At 35.3% G+C, this 14,262-nt stretch overlaps 4 protein-coding genes across 5 annotated transcripts in view; all 4 read left to right on the top strand.

Moving 5' to 3' along the window:
- LOC102600901 (germin-like protein subfamily 1 member 17) overlaps nucleotides 1-6,067 on the top strand; it is a 16,492-nt gene extending 10,425 nt beyond the window's left edge. The window contains exons 1-2 of one of the 2 annotated variants that reach the window (XM_006345416.2): nucleotides 5,070-5,214; nucleotides 5,326-6,067. In XM_006345416.2, coding sequence (XP_006345478.1) covers nucleotides 5,088-5,214; nucleotides 5,326-5,876 — 678 coding nt within the window. In that variant the 5' untranslated portion in view covers nucleotides 5,070-5,087 and the 3' untranslated portion in view covers nucleotides 5,877-6,067. Of the gene's footprint in view, nucleotides 1-5,069; nucleotides 5,215-5,325 lie in introns of those variants that run through there. The other variant, XM_015307843.1, reaches the window with a different exon arrangement.
- Nucleotides 6,068-6,628: 561 nt separating this feature from the next.
- Nucleotides 6,629-7,622, top strand: LOC102593333 (germin-like protein subfamily 1 member 17). The gene is made up of 2 exons (XM_006345315.2): nucleotides 6,629-6,769; nucleotides 6,897-7,622. Exons 1-2 carry the CDS (start codon nucleotides 6,643-6,645, stop codon nucleotides 7,445-7,447), a joined length of 678 nt encoding a protein of 225 aa, XP_006345377.1. The 5' UTR covers nucleotides 6,629-6,642; the 3' UTR covers nucleotides 7,448-7,622.
- Nucleotides 7,623-9,741: 2,119 nt separating this feature from the next.
- Nucleotides 9,742-10,586, top strand: LOC102601247 (putative germin-like protein 2-1). Its single transcript, XM_006345417.2, has 2 exons — nucleotides 9,742-9,893; nucleotides 10,018-10,586. Exons 1-2 carry the CDS (start codon nucleotides 9,767-9,769, stop codon nucleotides 10,566-10,568), a joined length of 678 nt encoding a protein of 225 aa, XP_006345479.1. The 5' UTR covers nucleotides 9,742-9,766; the 3' UTR covers nucleotides 10,569-10,586.
- Nucleotides 10,587-12,803: 2,217 nt separating this feature from the next.
- On the top strand, nucleotides 12,804-13,782 carry LOC102601582 (putative germin-like protein 2-1). Its single transcript, XM_006345418.2, has 2 exons — nucleotides 12,804-12,981; nucleotides 13,108-13,782. The coding sequence occupies exons 1-2, from the start codon at nucleotides 12,855-12,857 to the stop codon at nucleotides 13,656-13,658; spliced, it is 678 nt and encodes a 225-aa protein (XP_006345480.1). The 5' UTR covers nucleotides 12,804-12,854; the 3' UTR covers nucleotides 13,659-13,782.
- Nucleotides 13,783-14,262: the final 480 nt, after the last annotated feature.

A 14,262-nucleotide genomic window follows, 5' to 3' on the forward strand; every position in this document is an offset into this window, starting at 1 on the left:
AAATCCTACACTGATGTTAGGAGAAGGGAGCTAGAGTTTGAAGTAGATGATTGGGTATATTTGAAAGTTTCACCCATGAAGGGTGTTATGAGATTTGGTAAGAAAGGGAAGCTTAGTCTCCGGTATATTGTCCCTTACAGAATATCGAAAAGGGTAGGTAACGTAGCTTATGAGTTGGAGCTATCACAAGAGTTAGCCGCGGTTCATCCGATTTTTCACATCTCCATATTGAAGAAGTGCATGGGTGATCCTTCATTGATAATACCAACTGAAGATATTAGCATCAGGGATAACTTATCTTATGAGGACATTCTGGTTCAGATTCTAGATCGCCAAGTTCGCAAGTTGAGGACTAAGGAAGTAGCATCAGTCAAAGTCCTTTGGAGGAACCAATTTGTTGAGGAAGCTACTTGGGAAGCTGAAGAAGATATGAAAAAGAAGTATCTACATCTCTTTGAAATCGTAGAAGTTCCAGACCAAGGTACTAATTCTCTTCTTAGTACTCTTTCATTTATAAGTTAGCATGTTGTCATTGCATTGCTTGTTGGGTGTTGAGCTGAATGTTACATGTTACACCCTTAGCCTACTAAGAGTAAGCTCATTCGAGGATGAATATTCCCAAGGGGGAGATATTGTAACACCCCATAACTAGAAAGAACTAGAAAGAAGTTAAAAACTGGAAATAGTCATTTTTGGAAAGAATATAAAAATCTGGAAAATTTGTTAAGCATGTTAAGTTGGATTTTTGGTCAACTTAAAACGACCATAAATTCTAGATCAGGATGAGTTATGTGTGTTTCCAGATATCGTAGGAAATATCTTGGAATAATCTTTCCAACACCGCTGAGTTTGCGTGATTCTGAGTTTGTATGAGTGAGATATAACCAATTGAATTTGGGCTGTTCAAATAAGGAAAGTCCAATTCGAATTTTGAAAGGGTAGTTTGGTCTTTTCCTTACCCAAGTAATTTAATTCGTTTTAGTGAATTAATTAAGGGTCAAAACTGAATTTGGTCAGTTTAGAAAATTGAAAACCTACGCTAGGGCTTGGAGAAAGGAGAAAGAAGGAGAAAAGGCAAGATTCGTCAACAACGTTCAAGTTTGATTGTGGATTTTGCCAAGGATTCAATCCTACAAGGTATGTGAGTTCACATAGCGTTGGGTTCATTCATCCATGCGCCAAACATATTTATTTCAGTATGATTTTTGTTTTAAAAGATTGAGACTTTGATGTTCTTGAGTTGTATTTTTGAATTGCTTTCGTTCTTCAATTTGGGATGAGATTGAGGAGTTCTTGAGAGTTTAAGATCGATTTTAGAGTTGTTTTGAGTTAGATTCTTGTGTACATTCGCTGGGTATCTGAATCTAAAGAGATATGGAGAAAAAAAAATCGAATCTAGGTGAATTGGGGCTAAAAAATAAAGAAGGAAAAAATCGGGAAAATCTGGGTACCAGGTCCGCGTCGCGGACCTGTTCCTCAGGATTGTCAAAATTTTCTCCGCGTCGTGGAGTGGTCATGGACCGTTCTGCCTCAAAATTTATTTCGCGACCAAATAATTAAATGCATCTCCGCGTCGCGGACTAGCTTCCAGACATTGATTTCTTTATCTTTTCTCATGTTTAACTATCTAAAAACACTCCTAAACATCATGAGATCTTTCCTATCACAAATCACAATCCTTGAATCCATAATTTAATTCAAGGATCAGTTAAGAGTCAAGTCAAGAGAAGTTAAGAGCCTAGTCAAGAGAAGTTCATAGAGTCTTCCAAAAGTGTTTTACAAATGTTTTAACTTTGTTTTAAAACTTGAGTTTTGAGTTGAGTAAAGAGTAAAGATTGAAGTTTTCTTCAAAAAGAATATATCGGGACTATGTATTCTCAAAGAGTAAATGTTTTCACATTTAAGCAAGAAAGGAAACTTTGATTTTCAAAAGAGCCTTTGAGTTAGTTTTTTAGTAAAGAGCCTTTGAGCTAGTTTTTTCAGTAAAGAGTAAATGCTTTCACAATTAAGCAAGAGAGGAAACTTTGATTTCCAAGATAGCCTTTGAGCTAAGTTTTTGAGCAATTATCTCAAATCACAGAAAGAAGTATGTTTTTAAAACATAAGAGCTAGTATCATATTTTGGGAGTAGTATTGAGTACCGATATGGGGGAAAGTTGAGACAACTCACAACCCCCATAAACCATGTAGCCACCATGGGTAGAAAAGGGTCATACTTTTTAGATGATTCATTTAGTGCTTTTTAGCATAGACTTGTGGGTCCACTTAGTAGTTCAGGTTCTATACCCCCGACAAGGTATAGGACGGCCCTGGCAGCATGAGGCAAAATGTTGTATCATCACGATAGCTCTTAAGTGATGGTCGTCGGTTAGAGAAACTCTCACAACAGTATTTTGTATTCTTATATACACAGAGTTAATTGTATTTTTATATATATTTAGAGTTTATATTGTATCTTTGCATACATACAGAGTTATTATTGTATTTCTAAATACACAGAGTTGAAAACCATGTTTTAAAGCTTTTCTTGATACTGCATTTATTTACACTGCTTTATATTGAAATTGGTTGAGTTGAGTTGAGCCAGGTAAGTTCTTCAGTTCCTTTCAAGCTTATGTCTTGTTTTAGATTTCCCCTCGCATACTCGTACATTTAATGTACTGATGCCATTTGGCCTGCATCTTCTTATGATGCAGACACAAGTAACCAGAATCAGCATCCAGCGCATCGTTGATTCTAGTTGAGCACTCAGAGTCAGTTGATGAGCCTCCTTGCTTTCCGGAGGATCCCTTTGGTTATGTTTTGTTTTATTGCTTGCTTATTTCAGTTGTTAGGATGATCGGGGGTCTTGTCCCGACATCCCTCAGTGTTTAGAGGCTTCATAGACAGAGTTAGTTGATGTTAGTTCATGAGTCTTTACTTTTCCATTTTCAGTTAAGTTGAGACTTGAGTTGCCACTTTGGCAGTGAATGTTATTTATTACATTCTCAGTTATTTATTGAGCAGTTCAGTGTACTATTTTTAAAAGTATTTATCTTGAGTAAAGTCTTCCGCTGAGTACGAAAGCCAGGCCAAGAGTTCGCTTGGGGCCAACAATGATTCTCGAGTGCCAGTCCTGCCAAGGGTGTAGGCTCAAGGCGTGACAGTATTAATCTTTTGGTTCACATTTGCCTTTATTTTTAATAGTTCCCGTAAAGTAAACTCATTAAATATTTATTTATTATATTGCCTAATCTGATTGGTCCAAATTTAAACTCTTGTCAAATAAATAAGAAAAATCAAATACGATTCATATTTTGAATCGATACGCTTGAAAATAATATTCAAAAAATTATTAATTTCATGTTATCTTTCTATTAGCCTATATTAAATCAACCCCAATTTATTATAACTAAATTCATAACTGGGGATCCATCTAAAATCCATACTTGTCCCGTCTGATTGTCCATCTATTTCTTTTATTAATATAAAAATTTCTATCAATTATCCAATTATCTTGTTCATTTCCTCTTTTTATTCTTTTTTGAATCTCTTATTTTTAATTAAGATATCATGGACTTAGACTTCAAATGAACTTACATGTTCTGATTCTTTTAATTTGTATATTATCATGGTGGGGATGAGGATAGGAGAAAAGATTATTTTCATTCTTTTATTTTAAATTTTGGGTACACACAAAAGAGAAATGTAGTATACGTGTATACAATTGCTTAGTTAAATCATCTTCTATTGAACTAATATATGAATGTTGTCATTATTTTCCTCTTTTTCACCTTTGTTTTGTCATAAGTTGGATTTTTTTTTTTTGAAAATGTTGGACAAGATAGAAGAAAAAATAAAAGAGAGGAAGTGAGGGGGGGGGGGGGGGGGGGGGGGGAGGATTTTGCAGATTCAGTTACGTACTCTTTTGATTCTTATTTATAAAAAATGACCCTTGGGTAGATAGTAGAGGACTAACTTTTTATTTTATTTTTAATCTACTATAGAACTCAAATTCAGGACAATCATATGAGTCTATATGTTAAGTAATTTCAAATTTTTTTAATGTGGAAGGGCCTAAAATGTACTTTTTTTTTACCCTAACCAAGAGCTCCCACCCCTTTTAGCTCCCTTGGTGACTCGAACTCGCAACCTTCGGGTTAGAAGTGAGGGGTGCTTACCATCCGAGCAACTCCCTCTTGACCTAAAATGTACTTGAACTTTGTGATTTGGTACAATATTTGCTACATCTACCTCATGGATTAGAAATAAGGGTATTTTTAAGCCAAAAAGATTGACTTCAGGGTATTTGGGGGTCGAAAGGAGGACAAATGATAATTTTGAGTGGAAGTGGACGACAATGAAGATGGATCTAGGAATGTTTGGGCGGCAATTGTTTTAGAGATCAGTGGTTTCAAGTTTGGCAATGCTATTAACTAGTAAGTTATAATGAAATATTCTAAGATAGTGCTGAGAACGGAGCCTTGATTTATTTTATCGAGAATGGTCAAAGTCATACCTAACCTATTTTAGTATGCTTTACTTTACTCTTTTCAAAAGGCATAATATATAAACATGCTTTTTAACTTGACTTCAGCGGACAATTATATATGTTTGTCAACTTTGCATAATTTCGTGACACCATATATGGTAAATCCAGCTACTTAAGCTTCGATTGAAGCTTCACGATCTCCAATAATGGTGAATACTTGACTCCATTAATAGTTAACACAGAAAGGAAAGAGAGGAAACTGCCTCAGATTTTCATATTCTGGAAAAAAGTGGTCAAGAAAGGAATACAGGCTATCTATTTATACAAGGAAAAGAGAAAAATATGTATCCTAACTAACTTGATTACTGCCGTTATACAGCTGGCAACAATAAGATAAAATATCTAACTAATTTGGAGATCTGACTAACTATAGTTTCAATAGTATATAATTGTCTCATGTAGAACTCTATTCTAGCCCTATATACTTAAGACACGTGAATCTCGATGCTGAATTTTCAATACCTTTTGTTTGTTTCTTGGTATAAATAGTCACACCTTTTGGGTTGTTTGGAAAAAATCATAACAAATCCAAAGAAAACTAAACTTTGCTATAATAATGAGCATGTTGTGGTTTATAACAACTTTAGCCATTACTGCTTTCTTTTCTAATTCCCCTGTTTATGCTTATGATAACAACCCTCTACAGGACATATGTGTTGCTGTTAAGGACGCTCACGCTGCAGGTGAATCTTCCTTCTATAATACTTATTCGTTTCGGAATGAGGCATAGTTTTTGTATATATATTATATAATCTGAATAATATGCTTAACGTAATTTTATTTCTCCTGTGCAGTTTTCGTGAATGGAAAGATTTGCAAAGACCCAAAGTTTGCAACAGCAAATGATTTCTTTGCTTCAGGTCTTAATGTTAGTGGCATTGCAGCGCCCGGGGCTGGTGGTGCTGCAAAGTTTCTGGATGTAAACAACATGCCTGGACTTAACACTCTTGGTATTTCTATTGGTCGTGTTGACTTGGAACCGCAACGTCTTGTTCCATTTCACACACACCCTCGAGCTACTGAGCTGATAACTGTCTTGGAGGGTATTCTGTATGCAGGATTTCTTGTCCCTGATCCCGCAAACTTCTTTAAGAGTCGTCTCTTCTCCAAAATCTTGTATGCTGGTGATGTGTTTGTGTTCCCAATTGGTCTTATTCACTTTCAGTATAATGTGGGAAACAAAAAAGCTACTTATCTCACTGCTTTCAACAGTCAAAATCCTGGATTTATCTTTATTCCTAATTCAATCTTTGGTTCAAATCCACCCATTCCGGACGATGTTCTTACCCAAGGCTTCCAACTTAGTAAGACACAGATTGCAGAACTTCAAAGGAAATTCTCTTAGGCTATATTATGTCTCATCAAAAATGTGATTTTTGTGTTTCCTGAAAGTTGTTTGCAGCGCACTAGCTGAGCACCAGCGTCTTATGAAAGTGTTGGAATAATGCTCTACTCAATTAGTCCTAATAAATAAAGTGGCAATGTATGTAACAATAATCTCTCTTTGCAATAAATACTAATGAATAAGCACTATGTTGGCCATGTACCTTGTGTAATCTGAGAGTGGAATCGACATGCTTAATAACTATACATAATTTCTTAAATAAATCAACAACTTGAATCAAGTGATGCACATATGTTAAGAGTCCCTTACAAATTCAACTGGATCCAAATTGGTTCAACAGAACTAAAAAAAAATGCAAGATAGAGTAATGGAAAGACTGGTAAAAATGAATTTGGTGTCATGAGGCATCAAGAGAAATGGATAATGCCAAATAACAAGAAAATATGATAAAGATCCAATAATGGTACTTGGCCAGATTAAACAATGACAGAATATAGAGCAGTGAAAATCAATTGGTATTACCGGGGCCTTATGAGACATTGCCTCTGTAGATGCTTATCCTACACATTTATACATTATATTATGCCTTTCCGAAAAGTGGAATGCTTCTTTTATGTCATTAACTTCTTGCCAAACCAACTCTATACTAGCCCTACTAAATAGACTTGATGGTGAATTTTCGATACTTCTTGTTCTTTTCTTGGTATAAATAGTCATAGCTTTGTGGTTGTTTGGAAAAAGCCTATCACAAATCAAAAGCATAACAATGAGGACGTGGTGGTTCATAACAACTTTAGTCATTACTGCTTTCACTTGTAATTCCCCTTCTTATGCTTATGATAACAACCCTCTACAGGACATATGTGTTGCTGTTAATGACTCTAAGGCTGCAGGTAATTAATCATCCTTCTATATTTTGTTTGGGAATGATGTGTAGTTTTTGTATATATGTTGTATAATTTATGTCAGCTCTTATTATCTAAATAATATGCTTAGCTTCTTTTTATTCCACCTGCGCAGTTTTCGTGAACGGAAAGATTTGCAAAGACCCAAAGCTTGCAACAGCGAATGATTTCTTTGCTTCAGGTTTTAATGTTAGTGGAAATGCAGTGCCTGGGTTTGGTTTTGCTACAAAGACTGCGGATCTGAACAACATGCCTGGACTTAACACTCTTGGTCTTTTTTTTGGTCGTATTGACTTGGAACCTCAACGTCTTGCTCCACTTCACACGCACCCTCGAGCTACTGAGCTGATAACTATCCTGGAGGGTACTGTCTATGCAGGATTTCTTGTCCCCAATCCTGCAAACTTCTTTAAGAGTCGTCTCTTCTCCAAAGTCTTGAATCCTGGTGATGTGTTTGTAATCCCAAAAGGTCTTATTCACTTCCAGTATAATGTGGGAAACAAAAAAGCTACTTATTTCGCTATTTTCAACAGTCAAAATCCTGGATTTGTCATTATTCCTAATTCAATCTTTGCTTCAAATCCACCTATTTCGGACGACGTTCTTGCCAAAGGCTTCATGCTTAATAAGACAGAGATTGCAGTACTTCGAAAGAAATTCTCTTAGGCTATACTATATGTTATTAAAAATATGATTCTGTGTTTTCTGAAAGTTGGTTGCAGCACATAAGCTGCTCACCAGCGTCTTATGAGTTGGAACAATACTTGACCCCTAATAAATAAAGTGGCAGTGTATGTAAGTATAATCTTTCTTTGCAATATATACTAATGAATAAGCACTATGTTGGTCATGCACCTGGTGTGATGAGAGTGAAATTGACATGCTTAATGGCTATCAAGTGTAAAGTTGAAATGATTTTCCTGGAAAGGACATATATCTTATTAGTCGATTAAGATGCTTTCCTGGAGTTTCAATTATATAAGTTCGAGCTCTAGGACCAATTCTTGAGTTTCCCTAGTAAAAGTTGAAAAACTTTTATATACTTATACTATTATTTTAGATTAGTATTAGTTAGTGATCCAAACTTAGTGATGAACTGTTGACACTGGTCCTACATTTTTTCAACTATACAACATGAAATCTAGCAATGTAGTTGGACTCTAATGTCGATGCGTATGAATCATTTCCTGTAGAATATTTTCAATCCAAGTTGAAATAGGAAAAGTCACAAGCACCACTAGACTCGATCACCGGTTGAACGTTAGTAGGATCTGATATTCATTACTTACTCAGATAGGAAGTTGACAGTCTCAATCTAGTGGTGTGGTCCACAACGACTTTGTTGATCCAAGGGGTTTTTTGTTTTTATTGCAATAAGTGTTCCTTTTTTTTCTTTTAACTTGCAACACTTGCTACTTTGAAGTTGAAAACTAGATTTTATGCAAATTGCACGCTAAGTCTTTGGTATGGGTGTCCCGGTCTAATAATCTACAAAGAAAGGAGAGGGAATGACATATCAATCTAAGATCCTTCTCCTCTTAGAAAGAGGAGAAAATATCCAAAATTGTCCTTGTGGTTTGCAAAAAAGGTCTGATTCTGTCCTCTGTTAAAGCTTAGGTCCCATCGTGCCCCCGCTATTATCACACGGGCACACATTTGCCCTAATTATCCAACTTAGCTAACAAAATTATTAAAATGGATTTCAAAACTTTTAAAATGATAAAAAAAAAAAAGTTCTAGAATTCTCCGGGTGATTGTGGCTTTTGAGTGGAAGTGGAAGCCATTGAAGATCTAGGAATGTTTGGGTGGCCATTTCTGATAGAAGTTTTTTTCTAGAGATCAGTGGTTTCAGGTTTCGCAATGCTTGTAGATGATACCGTGCCTTACAATGAGATGATATATAACTAAAAGGTAAAAATGCTAAGATAGTGCCGAGTACTGAACTTTGACCCTCCAATTTTGGGTGTGCACAAGTAGATACTTAAATTTGTATAAAATTGAACAATTAAACACATGCATATACATGACATCCTATATGACAATTCACATCCTACATAGCGTCCTATGTGTAATATGCCACGTAAAATGTGTGTGTCTACTTATTCAATTTTATACAAGTTTAAGTACCTACTTGTGCACACTCAAAGTTGGAGGGGATGTCAACTGAAGCGGCTAAGTTAAATGGAACATTTATGTATTATGCTCATTTTTCAGAGAATGGTCAAAATTGTACCTAACCAATTCAGTATGTTTTACTTTTACATTTCGTCTATCTATTGGTCCTCAAAGCCTAACCTATTGTTTTCTAGCCAAAATTTACCCCTCTTCTAAACGAAAAATTACATAATTTCGCGACACCATATAATTGGCATAAGCCATACATAAATGTGCTCCTTAACTTAACTTCAACAAGCATCTATGCTCTTCAACTTTGGGGTGTGCACATGTAAACACTTAAACTTCCAATAGTTGAACAAGTAGACACACACATCTTATATGGCGTCTTATGTGGTAGTTTTGTGTCCTACATGGCATCCTACATGTATTATGCCACATAGGACGCATGTGTATGTCTACTTGTTTAACTTTTGGATAGTTTAAGTGTCTACTTGTGAATACCTAAAGTTGGAGGGCGTAACGCCAGTTGAGACCAAGTTAAAGGACACATTTATATAATACGCCCCACATAATTGGTTCATGTGGAACTTTAACTCTAATAGTAGCAGTACCAAGTAGTGTGGATTCAAGCTTTTCAATATGTTAGAGTGAGTTAGAATCCCACATTGATTGTGGAAAGGACCAATGGGTTTATGCAATGCTTTCCTCGTGAGCTAGCTTTTAGGGTTGAGTTAGGCCTAAGTGTCATATTTTTACATAATACATATTATTTTTCTCGGATATTTTGAACTAGATGAGAGTATAAGTAGTCAAACCTTTCTTCCTGGCTGTTTGGAAAAAAGCCCATCACAAATCCAAAGCATAATAATGAGTATGTGGTGGTTCATAACAACATTAGCCATTACTGCTTTCATTTCTTATTCCCCTGCTTATGCTTATGATAACAACCCTCTACAGGACATATGTGTTGCTGTTAACGACTCTCAGGCTGCAGGTAAATCATCCTTCAATATTTTGTTTGGGAATGAGGCGTAGTTTTTGGATATACGTTGTATAATTTATGTCTGCTCTTATTATCTGAATAATATGCTCAGTTTCATTTTATTTCACCTGTGCAGTTTTCGTGAATGGAAAGATTTGCAAAGACCCAAAGCTTGCAACAGCGAATGATTTCTATTTTTCAGGCCTTAATGTTAGTGGAAATGTAGTGCCTGGGCTTGGTTTTGCTTCAACTCGTGTGGCTGTAAACAACATGCCTGGACTTAACACTCTTGGTATGTTTCTTGGTCGTACTGACTTGGAACCTCAACGTCTTGCTCAATTTCACACGCACCCTCGAGCTACTGAGTTGATAACTATCCTGGAGGGTACTCTCTATACAGGATTTCTTGTCCCTGATGCTGCAAACTTCTTTAAGAGTCGTCTCTTCTCCAAAATCATTAATCCTGGTGATGTGTTTGTGTTCCCAAAAGGTCTTATTCACTTCCAGTATAATATGGGAAACAAAAAAGCTACTTATCTCTCCTTTTTCAACAGTCAAAATCCTGGATTTGTCATTATTCCTAACTCAATCTTTGCTTCAAATCCACCTATTTCGGACAACATTCTTGCCAAAGGCTTCCAGCTTAATAAGACAGATATTGCACTACTTCGAAAGAAATTCTCTTAGGCTATATTATATGTCATAAAAAATGTCACTCTGTGTTTTCTGAATGATTTTTGGAAGCTTTATATGAAAGCCTTGGAATAAAACTCTTCTAATAAATGTTGTTCTTTGTATTTTTCCGTATTTGGTGTGAGCATGTTCATTCATGGAAGCTAACATTTTCCCCTAATTTTATTTCCTCTCCGTCTTACTGTTATTGTTGAAAAGTGAAACTAAGTTAAAGAACTGATTAGGCTGTATTTTATATATATAGATGCCCATAATGTCCACTTGGTACGTTCAGTTCTTTTTTCCAGATGAAAGTAACATATTGTTTCTCTTCTTGTAAGAGTTAATAAATTGAAAAAAAAACATGATAGACTAATCAAACATTTTTATTACAACCTTAACTTCAAATAAAAGATTCAACAACATTGTAATCCACAATTAAAACAGTTAAAAACTATAGAGGAAATTAAATTCCCAATCATAGACCTTAATGCTATTGACAAATGTAACGCTTTGTATTAAAATGTGTCTTGTAGATCCATATGGACATCAACAAGCACTGAGAATTTTCGCGGTTGGATCCCATTTGGTAACAAGGCTAATAATTATTTAGTTGTTTAGAACTTGCTACGTCCATTTTCTGAATTTGTTTTTTTCAATGTTCTTTCAGTAGCTTGTGTCTAACAGATGTGGCCCTTAACCTCCTCAGTAGCAACCCACATTCATCCAATAAGTTTTTCAAGTGTCATTGATCTAATTACCTTTCTAGAGTCTGCGTGTTTCTCTAGTAAGTAGAAATTCAGTGTACGCGGAGTCACATATACTTGAGAGATGTCGACTGACACCCCTTCGTCGGAATATTACACAGTGTAGCTATGTAAATATATACTTTTATGTGTATATATTACATATTGACACTCCTTGACTTCCACATGATTTTATTTCTTTATATTTTGCCACCCCTTAGTCGAAAATTTGGCTCCGCCACATTCTAATGTCTAAACTAGTGGAGTAGGGACCAACCTAGCTAGTATATAGCAATTCCCTATAGTAAGAAGTAAACTCAGGAAAAGCTTTTGGAAGAAGTCAAAAAGAAGTAGAGATGCCTTTTGTCTTTAGTTTATAATCATAAAGTAGCTAAAAATTAAATAATTTGGAAATTGAATACAGATTGAATAGTAATCACCAAAAATAGCTTCACTTGCAATTTTAAAAAAATTCAAGATTTTTACTGTAAGTCCACGTTATCTGGAGCTTGAACTGTTTAAGTTTGAACTCCAATATTTATAGTGGACTCTAGGAAAGTATCCTTGCCTGGAGTTTATATTGTGTAAGTTCGAGCTTTAGGACACGGATCCTGGAGTTTCACTTGTGATCCTGACTTAATGAGGTCTATAGACTATTATATTAGATTAGTATTAGTAATTAGTAATCCCAACTTAGTGAGTCCATTCTTCCGTGATGAACTGTTGGCACCAGTCCTACATTTTGTCTTTGTGGACTGAGGAGAAAAGGGGTTTGGTGGGAAGAGGAGTATATCATGAGAGAAGAAAGGAGGTCAACCTCTTTCAAATATACAACATGGAATCTAGCAATGCAACTGGACTCTCATATTTGATCTGAATGAATCATTTCCTTTCCTGTCCCGTATTTTCAATCCAAGTCGAAATAGGAAAAGCCATAAGCACCACTAGGCTCGATCGCCGGTTGAACCTCAGTAGGATCCGATATTCAGATTTGGCAATGCTTTTAGGTTATACCGCGCCTTATAATGAGATTATGTACAACTACAAGGTAACTATGCTAAGATAGTGCAGATTACTGAACTTTGTTTATCTTCATTTTACAGAGAATAGTCAAAATCGTACCTAAACTATTCAGTATGTTTTACTTTTACACTTTGCCTAATCTACTGGTCCCTCAAAACCCAACCTATTATTTTCTAGCATAAAATTACCCCTCTTTCAAACGGAAATTTTTTTGAGTCCCTACATACTTTCATGACACCCTATAATTGGTTCATGTGGAACTCTAACTCTAATACTAGCCCCACCAAATAGTGTCGCTGCAAGCTTTTCAATATGTTAGAGTGAATTAGAGTCCCGCATTGATTGCGGAATAGACTTACAATTTTGGGAAATCCTCCCATCATGAACTAGCTTTGGGGGTTGTGTTAGGTCCAAATGTCATATCTTTATGCAATACATATTATTTTTCCCTGGTAAATCAACTAGATGAGAGTATAAGTACTCACACATTTCTGGTTGTTTAAAAAACACACAACTAATCCAAAGTATAACAATGAGCATGTGGTGGTTCATAACAACATTTGCCATTACTTCTTTCATTTGTAATTCCCCTGCTTATGCTTATGATAACAACCCTCTACAGGACATATGTGTTGCTGTTAATGACTCTCAGGCTTCTGGTAAATCATCATTCTATATTTTTGTTTGGAATGAGGCGTAGTTTTTGTATATACATTGTATAATTTATATCAGCTCTTATTAGCTGAATAATATGCTTAGAGATTCATTTTATTTCACCTGTACAGTTTTCGTGAATGGAAAAATTTGCAAAGACCCAAAGCTTGCAACAGCGAATGATTTCTATTTCTCAGGTCATAATGTTAGTGGAGATGTAGTGCCTGGGCTTGGTTTTGTTTCAACTCTTGTGGATGTAAACAAGATGCCTGGACTTAACACTCTTGGTATGTTTTTTGGTCGTACTGAATTGGAACCTCAACGTCTTGCTCCACTTCACATGCACCCTCGAGCTACTGAGCTGATAACTGTCCTGAAGGGTACTCTATATATAGGATTTCTTGTCCCTGATGCTGCAAACTTCTTTAAGAGTCGTCTCTTCTCCAAAATCTTGAATACTGGTGATGTGTTTGTGATCCCAAAAGGTCTTATCCACATCCAGTATAATATGGGAAACAAAAAAGCTACTTATCTCTCCTTTTTCAACAGTCAAAATCCTGGATTTGTCATTATTGCTAATTCAATCTTTGCTTCAAATCCACCTATTTCGGATGACGTTCTTGCCAAAGGCTTCCAGCTTAATAAGACAGAGATTGCAGTACTTCGAAAGAAATTCTCTTAGGCTATATTATATGTCATTAAAAATGTGATTCTGTATTTTCTGAATGATTTTTGGAAGCGTTATATGACAGCGTTGGAATAATACTCCTCGATCTAATAAATATTGTTTGTTGTATTTTTCCAGTATTTGGAGTGAACTTGTTCATTCATGGAAGCTGATATTTTCCCCTAATTTTCTTTCCTCTCCATCTTGCTGTTATATGTATAGATGCCCATAATATCCACTTAGAGCCCGTTTGGATTGACTTTTAAAAAGTAACTTTTAAAGTGCTGGAACTTATTTTTAAAATAAGTAGTTATGTGTTTGGATAAAAGTGCTGCAGTTGAAAAAAAAGTTGTTGATGTGTTTGGCAAATAAGTGCTGGTATACACTTTTTTTTATCAAAATGTCTGAAATACCCTTTAAGCTGTTAACATGATAAAAAGTTGATTAATTTAAGGTTTTTATACTTAAAAAAAAAATTAAAACAAAATTAATTTATGTTTTACATCCATAAGTAATAATATTTTTCTATCATTCACATATTTCTTTACCACCTTATAAGAGGAATATAAATTCATATTTCAGAAATAATAATAATAATAAAATAATAATAATAATAATA

This window comes from Solanum tuberosum, unplaced genomic scaffold, assembly GCF_000226075.1.
Source record: "Solanum tuberosum cultivar DM 1-3 516 R44 unplaced genomic scaffold, SolTub_3.0 scf00068, whole genome shotgun sequence".
Lineage (NCBI taxonomy): Eukaryota > Viridiplantae > Streptophyta > Magnoliopsida > Solanales > Solanaceae > Solanum > Solanum tuberosum.

Bases quoted from the DNA above. Each gene is read 5' to 3' on its own strand.
- LOC102593333 (XM_006345315.2), top strand. From the start codon at position 6,643: ATGAGGACGTGGTGGTTCATAACAACTTTAGTCATTACTGCTTTCACT. The intron at 6,770-6,896 runs GTAATTAATCAT...CCACCTGCGCAG, and splicing joins TAATGACTCTAAGGCTGCAG to TTTTCGTGAACGGAAAGATT.
- LOC102601582 (XM_006345418.2), top strand. From the start codon at position 12,855: ATGAGCATGTGGTGGTTCATAACAACATTTGCCATTACTTCTTTCATT. The intron at 12,982-13,107 runs GTAAATCATCAT...TCACCTGTACAG, and splicing joins TAATGACTCTCAGGCTTCTG to TTTTCGTGAATGGAAAAATT.
- LOC102601247 (XM_006345417.2), top strand. From the start codon at position 9,767: ATGAGTATGTGGTGGTTCATAACAACATTAGCCATTACTGCTTTCATT. The intron at 9,894-10,017 runs GTAAATCATCCT...TCACCTGTGCAG, and splicing joins TAACGACTCTCAGGCTGCAG to TTTTCGTGAATGGAAAGATT.